Source organism: Maniola hyperantus, chromosome 11, assembly GCF_902806685.2.
Source record: "Maniola hyperantus chromosome 11, iAphHyp1.2, whole genome shotgun sequence".
Classification (NCBI taxonomy): Eukaryota; Metazoa; Arthropoda; class Insecta; order Lepidoptera; family Nymphalidae; genus Maniola; species Maniola hyperantus.
Window position 1 is genome coordinate 2083635 of NC_048546.1, and position 18538 is coordinate 2102172.

General features: G+C 38.0%; 1 protein-coding gene across 3 annotated transcripts in view; it reads left to right on the forward strand.

The window, feature by feature from the left end:
* The window catches only part of LOC117986338 (max dimerization protein 1-like), a 363758-nt gene that overhangs the window by 326655 nt on the left and 18565 nt on the right, over nt 1-18538 (forward strand). For all 3 annotated transcript variants that reach the window (XM_069501952.1, XM_034973176.2, XM_034973175.2), the window contains exon 5: nt 6843-7074. In XM_069501952.1, coding sequence (XP_069358053.1) covers nt 6843-7074 — 232 coding nt within the window. The remainder of the gene's footprint in view (nt 1-6842; nt 7075-18538) is intronic.

Here is an 18538-nt window from a genome sequence, read left to right on the forward strand (position 1 = left end):
GCCCATGTTATACAGGGTGGACTCAACTTAATAAACGCCGAGTAGCATTTTATTTAACATCGTGCTCGGATGAAAATTCGATGTTCGCTGATGCATCTATATGCAAAAATGTGAAAAACATCGACGCGCCAGTAACTTGAGAGCCCGTGGAACTTTTAACAAACATTTTACTACAGTGAGGCAAATGCAACTACCGGAGAAATGAAACCAATTTAATTATCACTACCCCTATTAAGTATAAATGCGAAAGTGTGTTTGTTTTATTGGTTTGTCATTCAATCACGTCGCAACGGAGTAACGGATTCACGTGATTTTTTTGCTTGTAGTTTAAGGCCAGGAGAGTGACATAGGCTTTTTATCCCGGAAAATCAAAGAGTTCCCACGGGATTTTTAATACCTAAATCCACGCGTATGTAGTCGCGGGCATCCGCTAGCCTTACATATTATGTTAGTTATGAAGATAATTAGATTGGTTGCATTTTCCCGGTAGTTGCAATTGCCTCGCTGGACTATATTATAAATGCGTCAGTGAGATGCGAGTGCCGGATCGACGTGATTCTTTTATTTATTCTGAAAAATTAAAGACTTTCAACGGGATTAAAAAAATCTAAATCCACGCGAACAAAGTCATGGACGTCATTTAGTGATAAAGCTGGAAGTTTTTGAGTTGTTTTTAAGATGAGACCTAGATGGGTCAATATCAGTTTTCTTAGGAATAATGAAAAAGTTGAAACACAAATATGTTAGAACGAGGTTTGGTTAGAAGGTCAAAACCAAGCCAGCCAAAATTAATCTTTAAATATTGGGAATTTCACTTTCACATAAACTTTAAAAATTTTAGTAGCTTTTATTCAAACGCCTCCTCAAAATGAGCTACATACTCTCAGAGTAGAATGTCCGATCAGCGATCCAGACACGCCGGGAAGCGGTTAAAATACAATTTTTTCCATGCGACCAGCCACCGTGACATGTGATGGGAGATCCATAATTTTATAGCACCCTACACCCGTTGAGTTAGGCTTTGGAGCAATAGCAAGACATGCAGCCATAGTACATCATCTCTAGTCTTTCAAGTTAACTTTTAACTGCATTTTTTCATTTAGGTTCAGTTGCATGATATGCAATTAAAGTTCCGTTACGGTTACCGTCAAACTTTAATACAAATATATATTAAAGGAAAAGCTGACTGACTGACTGATCTCACAGCTCAAACTGCTTGATGGATCTGGCTGAAATTTGGCATGCAGATAGCTATTATGACGTAAACATCCGCTAAGAAAGGATTTTTGAAAATTCAACCTAATGGGTTAAAACAGGGGCTAGAAATTTGTGTAGTCCACGCGGGAGAAGTCGCGGGAATAAGCTAGTATCCAATAAAAATCATAATGAGTGAGCAGACGTAAACCGAACCAGTGGTAAATTAAAACTACCTGACTATTCATAAGCACTTGTAAAAAGTTAACATGAATAAAAAAACATTCTATTCTATTCTATAAAATATTAGCAAAAAAACTGCACCGTTACATAACTTAACACGGTATTTGAAACCGAACGTGTAATTAAACATGAAAATGGAATCCAGCACATAATCAATCCGGTTATTAAAGCCGCCTTTATGACTGCGCTCAAATCGAAACCGGAAATGTTCATTAAAGTTTGTAAGGGCCGCTTTAATATTACTGAAGCGAGAATTTATTAATGGTGGTTTTCATTTAAGTTGAGCTCAATTTCAGGTCAATTATTTATTCATTAATTATTATTATCTAACTAGCTTATGCTCGCGACTTCGTCCGCGTGGACTACACAAATTTCAAACCCAAGGCTTGAATTTTCAAAAATCCTTTCTTAGCGGTTGCCTACGCCAAGTATGTTATGATGTTTATGAACATTCCACTTTAGGTAGCCTAATTGTAACTGCAATTTCAATCCAGCGAGGGTTCCCAGTCATAACAAACAACAGGCGCATCTGTATTGACCAATCTCTCTCTACTATTACATACATGGTTCATACATCTACTGAGGCCATACAGGTACCACTATATTCCTTCTAAATCAATGGTGGTACAATAGAACAATCAATCGCAAAGCCGCAAAACAACCGTTTGAAGGAGTGCCTAATAAAAACTTCCTTTAGTTTCTATATTTATTTATTTATTATACATCTATTTATTGACAATACTGACTATTAACATAACTAGATAAATAATATTTTGTAGATATCTATGTGACTTATCTAATTACTATATAAATCATGACCGCGTGGAATGGTGCGAAGAATACTGGCTGTATTTCCGCGCTGGACAGCCAGGCTGATCCGTTGCGCAAAAAATGAGCCAGCCCTTCTGTCACCAGATGAGGCTATTAATCGCGGTGAAATGTCTCGTAAATTTTTTTTAGCACTAAGACTCCATGGCCCCAGGGTATTAGTTTCTTCTGATATAATCTGTTCGGGCATCGTCAAAATTATATTATGGGTGTAATTTCCCAGGTGTCTCATTAGTTGGCATTTGCTTACTACCACCGCTTTAAGGTAATCTTTGATTTTACGGGATAAAAAGTAGCCTATGTGCCAATCCAGGGTATAATATATCTCCATTCCCATAATATCTATTACCACAATGTCTATTTAACCGACTTCAAAAAAAGGAGGAGGTTCTCAATTCGTCGGATTTTTTTTTTTTTTTTATGTATGTTCCCCGATTACTCGAAAACGCCTGGACCGATTTTGAAAATTCTTTTTTTGTTTGAAAGGGTACACTTCAAAGTTGGTCCCATTTCAATTTGGTGAAGATCTGATGAACATCTTCGAAGACAGATACTGGAACTCCTCAACGGATAAGAGTAAATTGCTCGCGATCAGTGTAATAGCTTCGTAAACAGTAGATTTTTAACCAGTCATAGCATAATTCCATGGGGCCACTAAAAATTGTGAAATAAATTTTTTTACAAAAAAAATAAAAACCGACTTCGTTGCACAAACACTAAAAATTGAAAAATAATTTAATTTATTACCGAATATATTATGTATACAAGAGTTAATATAGTTCCATAATAATATTTTTTGGGGTCGGTGCCAATGTGGAGTCCCATAAAAATATGAAGTCTAGACGATTCGCCCAGCTAAAGCTAATTGGCACCGGCACCAAAAAGTATTATTATGGAACTATATTAACTCTTGTATACATAATATATTCGGTAATAAATTAAATTATTTTTCAATTTTTAGTGTTTGTGTAACGAAGTCAGTTTTTATTTTTTTTGTAAAAATTTTTTTCATACAAGACTTATATGAAAATATCAAAACAATATTGAAACATTACTACTTTAAACGGTACCTATATCAAGGTTATAGAAATGGTATGCATTTTCAAATAAAAGATGGCTAACTCAAAGTTGTTTTAAATCTAAAAGTTCTTTTGCTTTTCACGGATAGGTACACTCAGCCATTTTGAAATCCGTACCCTTATATAAATGCGAAAGTGTTTGTTTGTTGGTTTGTTGGTTTGTCCTTCAATCACGTCGCAACTGTGCAACGGATTGACGTGATTTTTTGCATGGGTATAGATAAAGACCTGGAGAGTGACATAGGCTACTTTTTATCCCGGAAAATCAAAGAGTTCCCACGAGATTTTTAAAAAATCTAATTCCACGCGTACGAAGTCGCGGGCATCGGCTAGTTATGAATAAAAGAATTTTATTTCATTTCACGGTAAGAACATCTTATCAGTTAATCAATGTAATAAGATGTTCTAGCAGAAACACTGTATTAGTGATTCTGCGAAATATTACCTACAAATAAATGTTTTTCGTTTATTTCAGCTATAAAAGGCTAAAAAGAAAAATAATGAAAAAACAATCCTCTTTCAAAAATAAACGATAACGGTCTAAACGATGTTGTAAATTGGCTAAACAACAATGTGTTGACACTAAATGTATCGAAAACCAAATTTATGACCTTTTCGATTAGAAAACCAGCTCAACCGTCTGACAATTTCACTATAAAATGCCATGCATGTGATTATCAACAAGGAGTCATATGTGACTGCCCGAACATTGAAAAAGTAACAGAGTACAAATATTTAGGAGTGATAATTGATCAACATCTAAACTGGTATAAACAAATAGACAGTCTGATAAAGAGAACCAGAAATCTTATATGGATCTTTAAAAAACTACGCCATGTTGTACCACCTGAACTATTAAAAACTATATATATCGCACTGGGACAATCAAATTTAATGTACTGTATTCCTGCCTGGGGTAGTGCATGTAAGACCCAACTCATTCACCTAGAGAGAGCACAAAGATCCCTATTAAAAGTAATGTATTTCAGACCATTCCGGTACCCAACACATAGTCTCTATACAACAGCCAAATTATTAACCATTAGACAACTATACATCTTACAAACTATAGCTCGGGTTCACCGCACTACTGAATATAATAGATCACTCCAAGGTAGAAGACGTAACCACGCAGTCATCAACACTGTTTCAAGTAATAGGACCCACTTTGCTGGCAGACAATATAAAAATCTTTCAACCTACTTATATAACAAATTAAATAGAACCTTAAACATATACGACATGCAACTCTTTAAATGCAAACAAACAGTAACTAGTTTTCTAAATAATCTAAACTATATTGATACGGAAAATCTACTAAAATTTCAAATTTAAATTTAAATAAATTATTAAAGCTATATCAAATCAACAACATAAGGAAACACACAGAACACACACTCACACACACTCAAACACACACACACACACACACACACACACACACACACACACACACAAACACATACACATACACGCACGACACACTGCATGCTAATTGTTTAGACTTAAGTATTTATAGTTTTTGTTAACACAACTATTATGTTTGAGACTGAGGAGGAGGAGCGGGGACCCTGAGACACAGGTTTATCAAACTTACTTCAGGGTTCCCGACACTAAACTGTAAACCGACATTGTTGTGATAAATAAATTTTCATTTCATTTCATTTTCATTTCATATTATTAATGCCAGCAAAATATCATCGTTCCTCCGAAAAGAAAATATGCCTCCAATATATTTTTAAGTACACTTACCGAGCGATATAAACATAGACGTTAATATAAAAGGTATGCCAAAATAGCTACTGTATAGGGCTTGAAAATCGCTATTTTTCAGCTCCAGAGATGGGTTTCGATATTCAGCGTTATAAGTCCGGAGTTCCGGAGTTTCAAAGCTTCATTGAAAAAATTTAATGATTAAATACAGTAGCCGGCAAGATATATTGTACATCGACCTTTAGAATGAGATTTCGGCTTTCTAGAGAGTTTTCTCTGTCACTCATGCCTATGTGACGTTTTGTCGGTCTCAACGAAAGAGACAATGCTCTACGAAACCTAAATCTCTTTCTAACCTAATTCTCTTTCTAAAAGTCGATGTAGATTATTTTCTGCCTCGTACTGTATTTCGTTTGTTTTTAATATTTTTTGCGCTTAAATAAATGTTCAAGTCTGTTAAGCATGAAATAAAACAAATCAGTTAGAAAAACGAAAGGAAAACTTTCTTTAACGATCTGGTAAAATTAATTAGTGAGATTTTACTTTTATATTGGGTTAATTAAGTTTTCCGTCGATTGAGTTGTATAACTTTTATTCTAATTCATATGTACAATTTATGAACACTCTGTACTGTATACTGCATACCGATGAAAAAACTCGACTTTTTCATTAAGATTTGAAAATGGAAACTCCGGTTATGTTCACGACAACTCCGGTTTTTTTTAAATCTCAATTTATATAGGACTTTTGTACTCCGCTTTTACAAATGAACCTGCAACCTTTCGAAACTCCGGAGTTATAGCAAAACCGGAGTTCTGGAGCTCAAGCCCTAGTACTGTATTACAATTTATAATCTGCCTCCCGCTGTCTCGGCCGATCTCTTTCATGTTTTGTTTATGTATTAAATAAACGTAAAAATGTATATAAGTTCATTTTCTTAAAAGAATTCTATTACGTTAAAGGAAAGGAAGCTTTCAAGTACGAAAATTTGTACGAAATATTACCAAAGCTACGTCAGAAAGGTAGTCGAATATGATTACTACTTATTACATAGTTCCGACATAAAGATTTATAATATTATGGTACATGTTTTTACTCGCGACTATATCGTCATAGAGTAGTGTTAGACGGATAAAAACTAGGTGATTGTATTATCTGTGGTGTGCTCTGCGGAGTAGCGAATCTATGGGAAACGTCACTCGAAAATGGCGCGTAGAAAGAAGTGTTTGCTTTCGTGCTCTTATAACTAAGAATTACTCTGTGAACAATGAATAAAAGCCTTCTAAAGTATATAAAAGTGGTTTTCATTCTAATAGTAGGTATTTGAGAAGAATAGATTTTTGCACTTTCGTCAAACAAGAAAGATTTCGAAAGGTGTTCGATTCGATGTTTATTTGAATATTTCTTCTTCTTTTCTTGTTTGGTGGCTTTTTATAGTGCCACACAGCACAATGTACTTCGCCAATGTCAAGCAGCTTGTTTACATACTTACATCTATTTAGGTGTGAATTGTTTCGATCACAATGATTTTTTTTACTTTCTTCCGTCATCGTTCCCTCAACTTTGAGTATCATATTTGAAAAGAGCAACCGCCGAGTTTCTTGCTGGTTCTTCTCGGTAGGAAAGGTATTCCGAACCAGTGGTAGATGCATCCGACTATTCGAAAGTACTTGTAAAAGTTTATTCGAATAAAAAAGATTTTTATTTTTTTTATCAATCATTTGATATTCCTCTTATATACTCTTGTTTTTTTTGTTTTCTTATCCATCTATCACGTTGTTCCAGAGCCTGGAGGAACGGGAAAAGAGGCATTCGAGTCACAAAGAGCAGCTAGCGCGGGAACAGCGGTACCTCCGACGGCGGCTGGCGCAGCTGAGGGCGAGTCGAGACTCGCGGTCCCTCTCCGAGAGTTCGATGCCTCACGCGCACGCGACGAGGGCGGACTCCCTCTCCTCTCTAGAATCCTCCTCCGGCGTGTCCACGGCCGAGCGGTCGCCCTCATCCGTGTCTGAGAGCGGTAAGTGACATTACTTTACTCTTGATAGCACTGTGATAGGGCTTTTGATAACACAAATTCGTCTGTTATAATAAGGGTAGGCGTTAAAAAATCTTTGCAAGTGGAAGCATAACCTACTATGGTTTACTAGACATTTAACTAAGAAGAAAAACTCCTAGTGGCAGCCTCTGAAAATCTTTTTCGTGTAATTATTAGTGACTAGCTGATGCCCGCGACTTCGTCCGCGTGGATTTAGTTTTTTTAAATCCCGCGGGAATTCTTTGATTTACCGGGATAAAAACCGGCCAAGTGCGAGTCAGGCTCGTGCAATGAGGGTTCCGTACTACGGTCGTATTTTTTCGACATTTTTCACGATAATTCAAAAACTATGATGCATAAAAATAAATAAAAATCTGTTTTAGAATGGTCAGGTGAAGACCTTTCATATTATGATACCCCACTTGATATAGTCACTCACTTCGAAAGTTGAAAATACTAATTATTAGTTCATGACCACAATTAAATTTGTTTTGTGTGATCTAACCCTAAATTCACGGTTTTCAGATTTTTCCCCAAATGTCAGCTGTAGGGAAGTACCCTGTAGGTTTCTTGACAGACAGTTTTTCCTTTTGAGGTACGGAACCCTAAAAAGTAGCCTACGTCACTCTCCAGGTCTACATCCATGCAAAATATTACGTCGATCTGTTGCTCCGTTATGAACATCGAAATTATTTTGCTCTCCGATTTTCATTGCGATAGGCTACACCAAAGGAAAATGTATAACTGCAAAGTGTTCTGTGTGGAATTAGAACTATTTAACACTTGACATGTTCTCTACCAAAGGCAAGATAGCTTATAGGTATAATCTAAGTAGGTATTCAATGTTACGAGAAATCAAACACAATCGCAATCAGCCGACCTCATCTTGATCCGCTAAGATAAGACATCAACCTCGGACAATAGCCATAATTACTTGATGACAATCAACCTACATTGACTTGATGACGACCGTAATTCTCGTATCAACTGGCCAAATTCCATCTTTTGTTTGGGACTTGCTCTGAGGGATAATGGATTGGCTCTGGCCGATTGTTTACTGTCTTCGCTAAGGATTCTCCAATCAAGGATAATAGACTGGAGACGGAACAATATACAGTGCGACAAGGCTATCTTGGCGCGTGGCGAAAATCGGAACTAACGTTGCCGTCAAGTGTCCTCTTTTGTTCTTGTTTGAATATTCTAAGACTTTGTTCTCCAACAGCGCCCCCCTGTCAATGCCATTTAAGTGTCAAGACAGCCTTGTAGCACTGTAAGTAACTCATTTCTGGCTCAGTCATGAATAGGGTATATGACAGGTTTTTAAAAACTGTTCTGCGTTAACGTGATGTCTAAGGACTCTTTTTTTTAATTTATTCAGATCCAAGTTAGCCCTTGACTGCAATCTCACCTGGTGGTAAGTGATGATGCAGTCTAAGATGATAGCGGGCTAACCTGGGAGGGGTATGGCAGTTTTTATTATACCCATACCCCTTTGGTTCCTACACGGCATCGTACCGGAACGCTAAATCGCTTGGCGGCACGGCTTTGCCGGTAGGGTGGTAACTAGCCACGGCCGAAGCCTCCCACCAGACCAGACCAGAAATTTAGAAATTATAAAATTCCAAACCCCTGCCAGGAATCGAACCCGGGACCTCCCACTATTAAGACCACAGCGCTCACCACTGCGCCAGGGAGGTCGTCAAAGAAAATGTATATTTTACGTTCCATTAATCCATCACATATACCTAGTGCAAGAAAAAACGGAAACAATAATTATTTTAAAAATGAATGAAAATCATGATTTTTTAGATTATTCTCTTCAAAAAATTATTCTAGCCCCATAAACTACCGCTATACAAAAAACTCACGTCATTTTATTACTACCGTCCAAGACCCTATTTCGACTTCTTGACAATCTTGTAGTTCTGCTACCAAGTAGCTATATTCCATCTGTGTAGGTACGAGTACGTGTACTGTCAGTGTATTGTTTGCGCCGTGAATGGTGTCCGGGGCATAATGAAAGTAGTATTAAGTTTTTGAATTATCGTGCAAAATGTCGAAAAAAATACGACTATAATACGGAACCCTCGGCGCGCGAGCCTGACTCGCACTTATTATTATGTTACAAAATTGAAAAAAAATGTCGTTTACGGATTGTGACGGCATTATTCACCTTCCGTACAGAGCGTGACGTTCATGTTAAAAAATAAATAAAAACCATGACTTTTTAAATTATTCTCTTTAAAAATGAATTCTAGCCCCATAAACTACCGCTATAAAAAATCACGTCATTTTATTACTACCGTCCAAGACCCTATTTCGACTTCTTGACAATCTTGTAGTTCTGCTACCAAGTAGCTATATTCCATCTGTGTAGGTACGAGTTCATGTACTGTCAGTGTATTGTTTGCGCTGTGAATGGTGGCCGGAGCATAATGAATGGCCCCCAATTGTTGGACGGCTTTGCGAGGTCGCTACTGTGAGCTAATTGGATAATAGTTTCAGGCTTTCAAAGGTTTTGAATTATAAGATCCTACCTAGTATTACTATTTCATCATCATCATGATCATGATCAACCCATTGCCGGCTCACTACAGAGCACGGGTCTCCTCTCAGAGTGAAAAGGGTTTTGGCCATAGTTTACCACGCTGGCCATGTGCGGATTGGTAAACTTCACACACCTTTGAGAACATTGCTATTACTATTTAGTATCACACTGATATTATAAAGGCGACAGTTTGTATGTTTGTCACTTTTTCGCGCAAAAACCACTGAACGGATTCGGCTGAAATTCAGAATGCAGTGAGCTTATACCCTAGGCTATTTTTTATCCCAGAAAATCAAAGAGTTCCTACGAGATTTTTAAAAACCTAAGTCCATGCGGGTGAAGTCGCAGGCATCAACTAGTATTCCATATATTAAGAGCCGTAATAGCTTAGTATTAACACGTCCGCCTCTTATTCGGGAGGTAGGGGGTTAAATCCCGGGCACCCCTAACTTTTCGGAGTTTTGTGCGTTTTAAACAATTAAATATCACTTGTTTTAACGGTTACTCTTCCGGAATTAGAAATAACTTATCTTATCCCCGGTATGTAAAGATGTGACAAACTTCGTCAAAATCAGTTAAACGAATGGACCGAAAATGGAGAGGGTTTTCTTGGGATTTTAAAAACCTAATACCACGCGGTCAACTCAAAATGTCTCAAAAAATATTCCAACGTTTATTCCTGGTCTTTTATATAAGCCTATTCTTTATCCCAAATTGCATAAAATTTATTAATTAATATATATAAATATATACAATTAATTAATTAATTATATTTATATATATATATATATATATATTATATTTATAGCTACATTGCGACTCCCCGTCTTACAGTTCTATAAGTTCTTAAGTATGGGTTGCCTGGAAGAGATCACTTTAGTGATAAGGTCAGGTCGCCCTTTGTTTTTTAAGTGTATCCTGTATTCTTACTCTCTGTAAATCTATTAACAATAAAGTTATTTTAAATTAAATTAAATTAAATTAAACGTAGCATGTATATAGAGCGGCATCCTGCATAAAATTAAATTCTACACGTTTTACCTAACGTAGCCTCCTAAGTGAAATTTAATTCACCCGTCATGTAGCTTTACCAAATAATTTCCAAAACAAATGTACCGCTTTTATTCCCCGCATATTGCCTTCAACCCTCGGGAGGGTTTCAACTACCAAGCTACACGTGTAAGAGTAGACGAGTTCTCATGTAATAAATAATAATCACTGCATACAATAAAGCTCGCTATGAGCTGGCTTGTCAGCGTCTCAAAATGTACTAAAATCATTTTATTCATTTACAGTTTCATATACAGTGTGCCTGTACCAGTTTAAATATATTTACCCGAGATTAAACTGGGTCGTATCAGATATTTTGGTAACAAACAAGAGCTTTATTTTAATCTAAACTTCAGTTGATACAAAAAGTTCTACAATTCAAACAAGGTAGAAAATGCAGTCCAACATTCCAAAAATAAAATTCATCACACTGTGATGCAAGTTCCAACACAGAAAATGATTAATATTTTAACACTTCACTTCACAGCGTTTATTGCAAAATTTACTGATCAAAGGAAGTTGTTTAGTTGGCTATAAAACATGCTCTTAACATGGTTTCTCCTCTAGACTTTGTTATCCTTTTTTCTATTTGAAAATAAAAGAAAATGTCTCGACCCTGTGGTCCGGTACTTTCGCAGAAGGGAACATTGCATATAGCTTCTCCCCCAGAAGGGTTACTCTCTCGTTCTTCCACTCACATGCAGACACACGTCAACAGCAAGTAGGCAGCATTTGACGATCCTCCCTGCAGACGCTTCACGGCGCTTTAAGTTATTGCTCCAGCGAAACGAATACTACATAAATTATACTATCTTTGTTCGTGAATACAGTCTCTTTGCTTATTTTTACTCTGTAGGAGTGTCTTACTTGTGGATCCCACTTCTGACACCGTGTTATATTTTGAAATTTGCGATAGACTGGAGTGCTTTGAATTATTTATTAGACTTTGAGTACAGGTAGCTCAGATTAATAAAATAATAGTATGGGACAATGGTACGGAACCCTACGTTTACGAGTTCGACTCGCACTTGACTGGTTTTCTTTGGATTCTCTCCGTGTTTTGTTTTCCAAGCCTTATATGAGAAAAACTCATAGAAGCCCTAAATTGTATTGTATTGAAACGCAAAGTTCATCAAAAGTTGGTACGAGTACATGCCTGATCTTTGTGTCGAAAGAAAGTTTCTGTAACGCCGAAATTACATCACTGGAATGGAGGGTTTAAAACACCTGGGTGCCGAGATCCATTGTTACAAAGTCCTTTTATGTAAGCACTAGCAGTTGCCCGCGACTTCCTTCGCGTTATCATCATCATGATCAACCCTAACATAATTAATTACCTCCTTTGAATAAATTATTTGACTTTGACCCATTGCGGGCCAACATCGAGTACGGGTCTCCTCACAGAATGAGAAAAATTGTAGGCCATAGTCTGCCACGCTGGCCTAATTCGGGTCGGCAAACGTCACACACCTTTGAGAACGTTATGGAGAACTCTCAAGGATGCAAGTTCATCACGATATTTTCTTTCACCGCTAAAGCAAGTAAGTAATATTTAATTAATTAATAGAAAGCCTCAATAGCTCAACGGGTAGAGGAGTGGACTGAAAACCGAAAGGTCGACGGTTCAAACCCCGTCCGTTGCACTATTGCCGTACCTACTCCTAGCACAAGCTTGACGCTTAGTTGGAGAGGAAAGGGGAATATTAGTCAATTAACATGGCTAATATTCTTTTAATCAAAAAAAAAAAAAATTGAAACTCCGATCTCTGGAATAGGAGACGGATGTCTTTACCACTAAGCTATCATGGCTCAATAAATAAGACAAACTCATAGAAGCGCTAAAATTGTATTGTATTGAAACGCAAAGTTCATCAAAAGTTGTTATATGGTTGATCTTTGTGTCGAAAGAAAGTTTCTGTAACGCCGAAATTACATCACTGGAATGGAGGCTTTAATCCAGCGGGTGGCGAGATCCATTGTTACAAAGGTTGTATTGTTGCCTTTTATTTATGCATTAAGTTTCGCAATTCAGCAATTCAGCTGTCGGACGCACGGACAGACCGAAAAACTTCCTGCGCTCTTATATTGGATACTGTAAATAAGGTTCTATAGAGGGTATAAATAGTTGGGCGATAGATAAACCGTTGAGATAAATTGCCGGACGCGCGGCCGTTATAAAATTATCTCTGGCCTGTATTTGTGGGACTTTTCCTGCTTTTTTCTCAGATATCATCGTCATCATCATGGTCAACCGATCACCAGCCCACTACTGAACATGGCATTTGATAATGTTTAATAACTTAATTTTTAATCTATATCTCTTAAAATATTTGCACCCTATTAATTTAGTCGAATGTTAAGGGCTCTTTATACTGTATACTATCATCTTTTTTGTACCAACGTTCTTGCAAATATATACCTATAGATATAGATTATTTATTTATTTATGTGTGTCCTCTTAAAGTGAGAAGGGCTTAGCTTTAGACCATAGTCTTTTTTTTATTCAGATACAAGTTCGCCATTGACTGCAATCTCACCTGGTGGTAAGTGATGATGCAGTCTAAAATGGAAGCGGGCTAACCTGGAAGGGGTATGGCAGTTTTTATTAAACCCATGCCCCTTTGGTTTCTACAGGGCATCGTACCGAAACGCTAAATCGCTTGGCGGCACGGCTTTGGTAGGGTGGTGACTAGCCACGGCCGAAGCCCCCACCAGACAAGACCAGAAATTTAGAAATTATAAAATTCCAAACCTCTACCAGAAATCGAACCCGGGACCTCCCATTAATAAGACCACAGTGCCTACCACTGCGTCAGGGAGGTCGTCAAAAACGCTTTCCACGCTGGCCAATTGCGGATTGGCAGATTTCCCACACCTTTGAGAACATTATGAAGAAACCTCAGGCATGCAGGTTTCCTTGCGATGTTTTCCTTCACCGTGTAGTTTAACTGCTTAAAACGTACATAACTCCGAAAAGTTAGAGGTGCGTGCCCGGGATCGAACTTCCGACCTCTGGAATAAAAGGCGGACGTGTTAACCACTGAGCTACCACGGCTCGATAAGGTTCTATAGAGGGTATAAATAGTTAGACGATAAACTGTTGAGATAAATGGCCGGACGCGCGGGCGTTACAAAATTATCTCTTGCCTGTATTTGTGGGAGGTTTCCTGCTTTTTTCCTCGAAAATAATGGATATCTACTTATTATTCAATTTGTTAAAAGCACAGATGTAGGTTTACTTACAGATATGCAACTAGCGTGGCCCCTTCAGTCCCTCTCGCTCAAGCAGAGGTACTTACTTGTGAAATGTTATCCCTTCTATACATACACGTTCGCTTCGGCTATACGGTATTTATATACGGTATTTATTTTATTTATTATTTTATTTTTATTTATTTTATATCTAATTAGAACGGCAGTGCCACTTACACTAACTAGATGATTAATAATAAATTTAAATACAAATAAAGGTACAAGAAAAAAGACATAAAATACAAAACGATAAAAGATCAAAGAATTTTGAATATGTACGCTGAGAACATTGAATGACATATTCATGCAATGCTCTCAGCGTACTTCAGTAACTCCCGAACCAGTATTATAGACCCATCATTAAATGGGTCCCATTGAGCATTATTGTCCAAAAGCGCGTTGAATGATGCTAATGAACGGTTGCTGTGCTAATGCTAATGTATAAATGCTTATATCAAAAATAAATTATTTCTCAGTGATTGTTAAATAGAGCGTCTTCCAAAATACGTAAATTCCACATCCTTTGTTAGTTTTATGTGTGACAACCATTTTAAATTATCAATTAAACTAAAAAAGCACGTCAAATGATTGTACCGTCACATACCGGCATTTCATAGAATTTCGCATACTAAGCGCGTGTTTTGACGTTTGATAAAAAGTTACTGATTTGGCTAGTTGTCAAATACCGGATTGTAGCCTAGTTATACTGCATGCATCCCACCATTGCATAACTTATCCATACCAATTTCAATCTTATGTCAAAGTGTGTTTTTTGTTTTTGTTTTTTTTATTCATTATAGGTATACGCTTGACCACAATCACACCTGATGGGAAGTGATGATGTGGCCTAAGATGGGACGCGTTTACCTAGAAGATGCCTATTCACTCTTGTTTTAAAGATACCCGGGTTGTAATTGGTAGGAAACACATATCGCGGAAGAGTATTCCAAACCTTAGCCATACGTATGAGGAATGATGACGCAAAACGTTTCGTGCGTGTAGATGGGATGTCGACGACATAAGGATGGAAACTCGCCCGACGTCTTGCGGTTCGGTGGTAAAATGGTGAAGGGGGGACAAGATCGAAAAGTTCCTGAGCACACTCTCCGAAATATATCCTATAAAACACTGATAAGCCGGCGACCTTGCGGCGATGATCGAGACTTTGTAGTTTCGCCAGTAAAGGGGAGTCTTCGCCTATGAGTCTCCTAGCTCGACGATCAACACCATCCAGAGCCGCTAGTTGGTACTTAGCGGAGCCATCGAAGAGGTGACTGCAGTACTCCATGCACGACCTGACCTGAGCTTGGTACAAAGTAACCAGTTGGCGCGGCGTGAAGTACTGCTTGACCTTGTTAAGAATGCCAAGTTTTAAGTTTAAAATAAGGTACGCTTAGGGTCACTTCACCTTGTAGGTGTGCGCTGCGCTTTAATCTTGTTAAGTTAAGCTTGGTACCATCATTAACAAAATTAATTAAACGAGTAACCGAAGTACGGAATTTCATTTTCGATAATTATCCCACAAATAGAATACAACCCAGTTATGAGCTAACTTCATTTGGGGAAGTAATTACATTCCACGTGGCACACGCTAACCGTGTTACGACCAAATCGTGCAAATAAACGGGTAAAAACGACCAAATCAATCGCTGCTAGGGTTGACACCTGTTTAGAAACGATTCATATTTCATATTTATTTATTTCTATTGGATTGGTAGACTTCACACACCTTTGAGAACATTATGGAGAACTCTCAGGCATGCAGGTTTCCTCACGATGTTTTCCTTCACCGTTAAAGCAAGTGATATTTAATTAATTAAAACGCACATAACTCCGAAAAGTTAGAGGTGAGTGCCCGGGATCGAACCTCCGACCTCCGATTAGAAGGCGGACGTCCTAACCACTAGGCTATCACAGCTTAAATAAAATGTACCTAATCATAAATACATCTTATAATATAAAAATGAATCGCCAAATGTGTTGATCATCGCAAATCTCGAGAACCGCTGAACCGATTTCGCTAATTCTTTTTTATAATATTCCTTGAAGTACGAGGAAGGTTTTTACGGAGAGAAAAATTTAATTCAACCTCCCCCTCAGTTTTCTAAACTCCACCCGAGCGAAGCCGGGGCGGTTCAGCTAGTAATACAATAAAATATCTACCATCAAATATAATGTACCTAAATTTAAAAAGCTCACAACCTTTTCACGTAGGTGATTTTGTATAATAAATAGGTACACGTCTCAACTCGCAAGCAATCTGCTTGTGTATAAAAAACAAAGGAAGCATCTAATTTAGTATATTCCGCGTAAAGCCCATAAGGGAAAATCGAGTTTTCCATTTTATGAACATAACTTATTATACACGACAACCATTGACGTAAAAAACAGAAAGATATACATGTCTACAACTTGGTCATTAAAATTTAGGTAACTCCTAAACTTCAAATTTCCTAAATTTTCTCGGATTAGTATACTTATATTTATATACCTATTACAATCTAATATACTAATATTATACAGAGGTAAGTTTGCTTGTAGAGAATTCTGTTTTTTTTGAAAATTCTTTCACCAGTAGAAAGCTACATTATTCCTAGGTAACGTAGGCTATATTATGTTACCAAAAAAAATAGATATCGTAATAAGCTGCTCGTGCGAAGCCGGGCGGGTCGCTAGTCTAAATATATTTGAAAGTAAATGGTGACTAATTAGCTAACTGACTGATCTATCAACGCACAGTTCAAACTACTAGACGGATCGGGTTGAAATATGGCATGCAGAGCTATTATGATGTAGGCATCTGGTAAGAAAGGATTTTAGAAAATTCAATCCCTAAAGGGATAAATAGGGGTTTAAAATGTGTGTAGTCCAGCGGATGAAGTCGTGGGCATAAGCTGATTTACAAAAAAAAGTGGTGTGAAGTCTACCAATCTACACTTTGCTAGTGTGGTGGACCCCTTCTCATTTCGAGAAGACTCCCAACATACTCAGTATTGAGCCGGTGATGGGTTGATTATGATGATGGTGATGATGATTTTTTTGCCAAACTATAGACGGACGGTCGGACGGACGGAAAGTCAATTTATTTACTTTATCCTTTTATCATATTTTTCTGTATATCAACGAAGAAAATATAACAAAAGGATGCCGCTGTCTACAGCAAACAAATGTGTGTTTTACGATGCGTTAAAGGTTTTTATTGTAGGTATAAATCTGGAGTCGAAAGCGAGTCGCGAGGCGCCTCGGCCTTCCCAATTAACCTAAAAGCGTTGCCGCTGGTTGTTTTCGAAAGTCTTTAGCTTAAAAGCGAATTGTCTTCAAGACAATGGACTCTTGAATAGATATTATTAGGTTTTAACTAGCGCAAAGTAAAATATCTTTTTTAGAAATTATTTATAAAAAGAATGAAGAAAGTAAGAAAACGTTTAGGTATTTCTTAAATTCTGTCACACATCATACGTTATACCTGAGTGTTTCTTTAATATTTGCATGGCAGCCATTTTGTAATTCGCCATCTTAGTTGTTAATTTATTTATTTGTTGTTAATTGTTATAGCGGTAATAGAACTACACAATCTCTGAAAATTTCATCACTCTACCTGTTACGGTTCTTGAGATACAGCCCGCTGACATCAGACAGATGGACGGACAGCGGGGGCTTAGTAATGGAGTCCAGTTGGCACTCTCCGGGTACAGAACCTTAAAAATAGAACCTTTACACTCACGCACTTAAGACCGGAGGCACACGATGTGTTGCGGCACCGCACCGCAAAGATTTCACCGTATCAGAGGGCACACGAGCGGTGCGGCGCCGCAACGTCGTTATGTCGCAGTGGCGCCGTAGCAGCGTTGGACAGTCTGTTAATAAAAACAACTGAGCGGTGCCGCTCCGACGTCGCAACGCATTCCCCGGCTCGTCTCGGGGGTTGCAAGTCCGGTGCGGCGCCGGAGCGCATCGTGTGTCACGCCACAGATATTTCTATGTAAGACGACGCAGCGACACCGCTCCGGCGCCGCACCGCCTCCGCAACGCATCGTGTGCCCTCGCTCAGGGCGTCGCGTCGCAGCGCAACGGTCGGCGTGATTTTTTGCATGGATATAGTTCCGGCTGTAGTTCCCGGGAACTAAAGAATTTTTAAAAACTAAATCCACGCGGACTAAGTTTCAGTCATGAAAAACCTCGATAACTATGCAAACTATTTCCCACAGGAGTAGAGTCTGTAGGTATAAAATCCTTATCCTGCTTTAAGCGATACACAGTGTTCACGAAAAGCATAAAGATTATAACCCGCTTATATATTGCAGTGGGCGTTGATAAGCCTTCCGTGCTTCGCTGTTGTTATCAGTAGGGGTAGGCGAGGGGGTGGGGGGTGTTCTAATTACTTCGCCACTATCAAAGTTTAATTAGCACGAAGAGTTAACGATGAAAGTGGACAGTGAATCTTGTCTGTCCTTTTAAACCAAAAGCGCTTTTTTTTGCTAATTTTTTTTAAAGGCTGATACAAGTTAGCCCTTGACTGCGATATCTGATGGTAAGTGATGATGACGTAGTCTAAGATAGAAGCGGGTTAACTTGGTCCGCGTGGATTAATCTTTT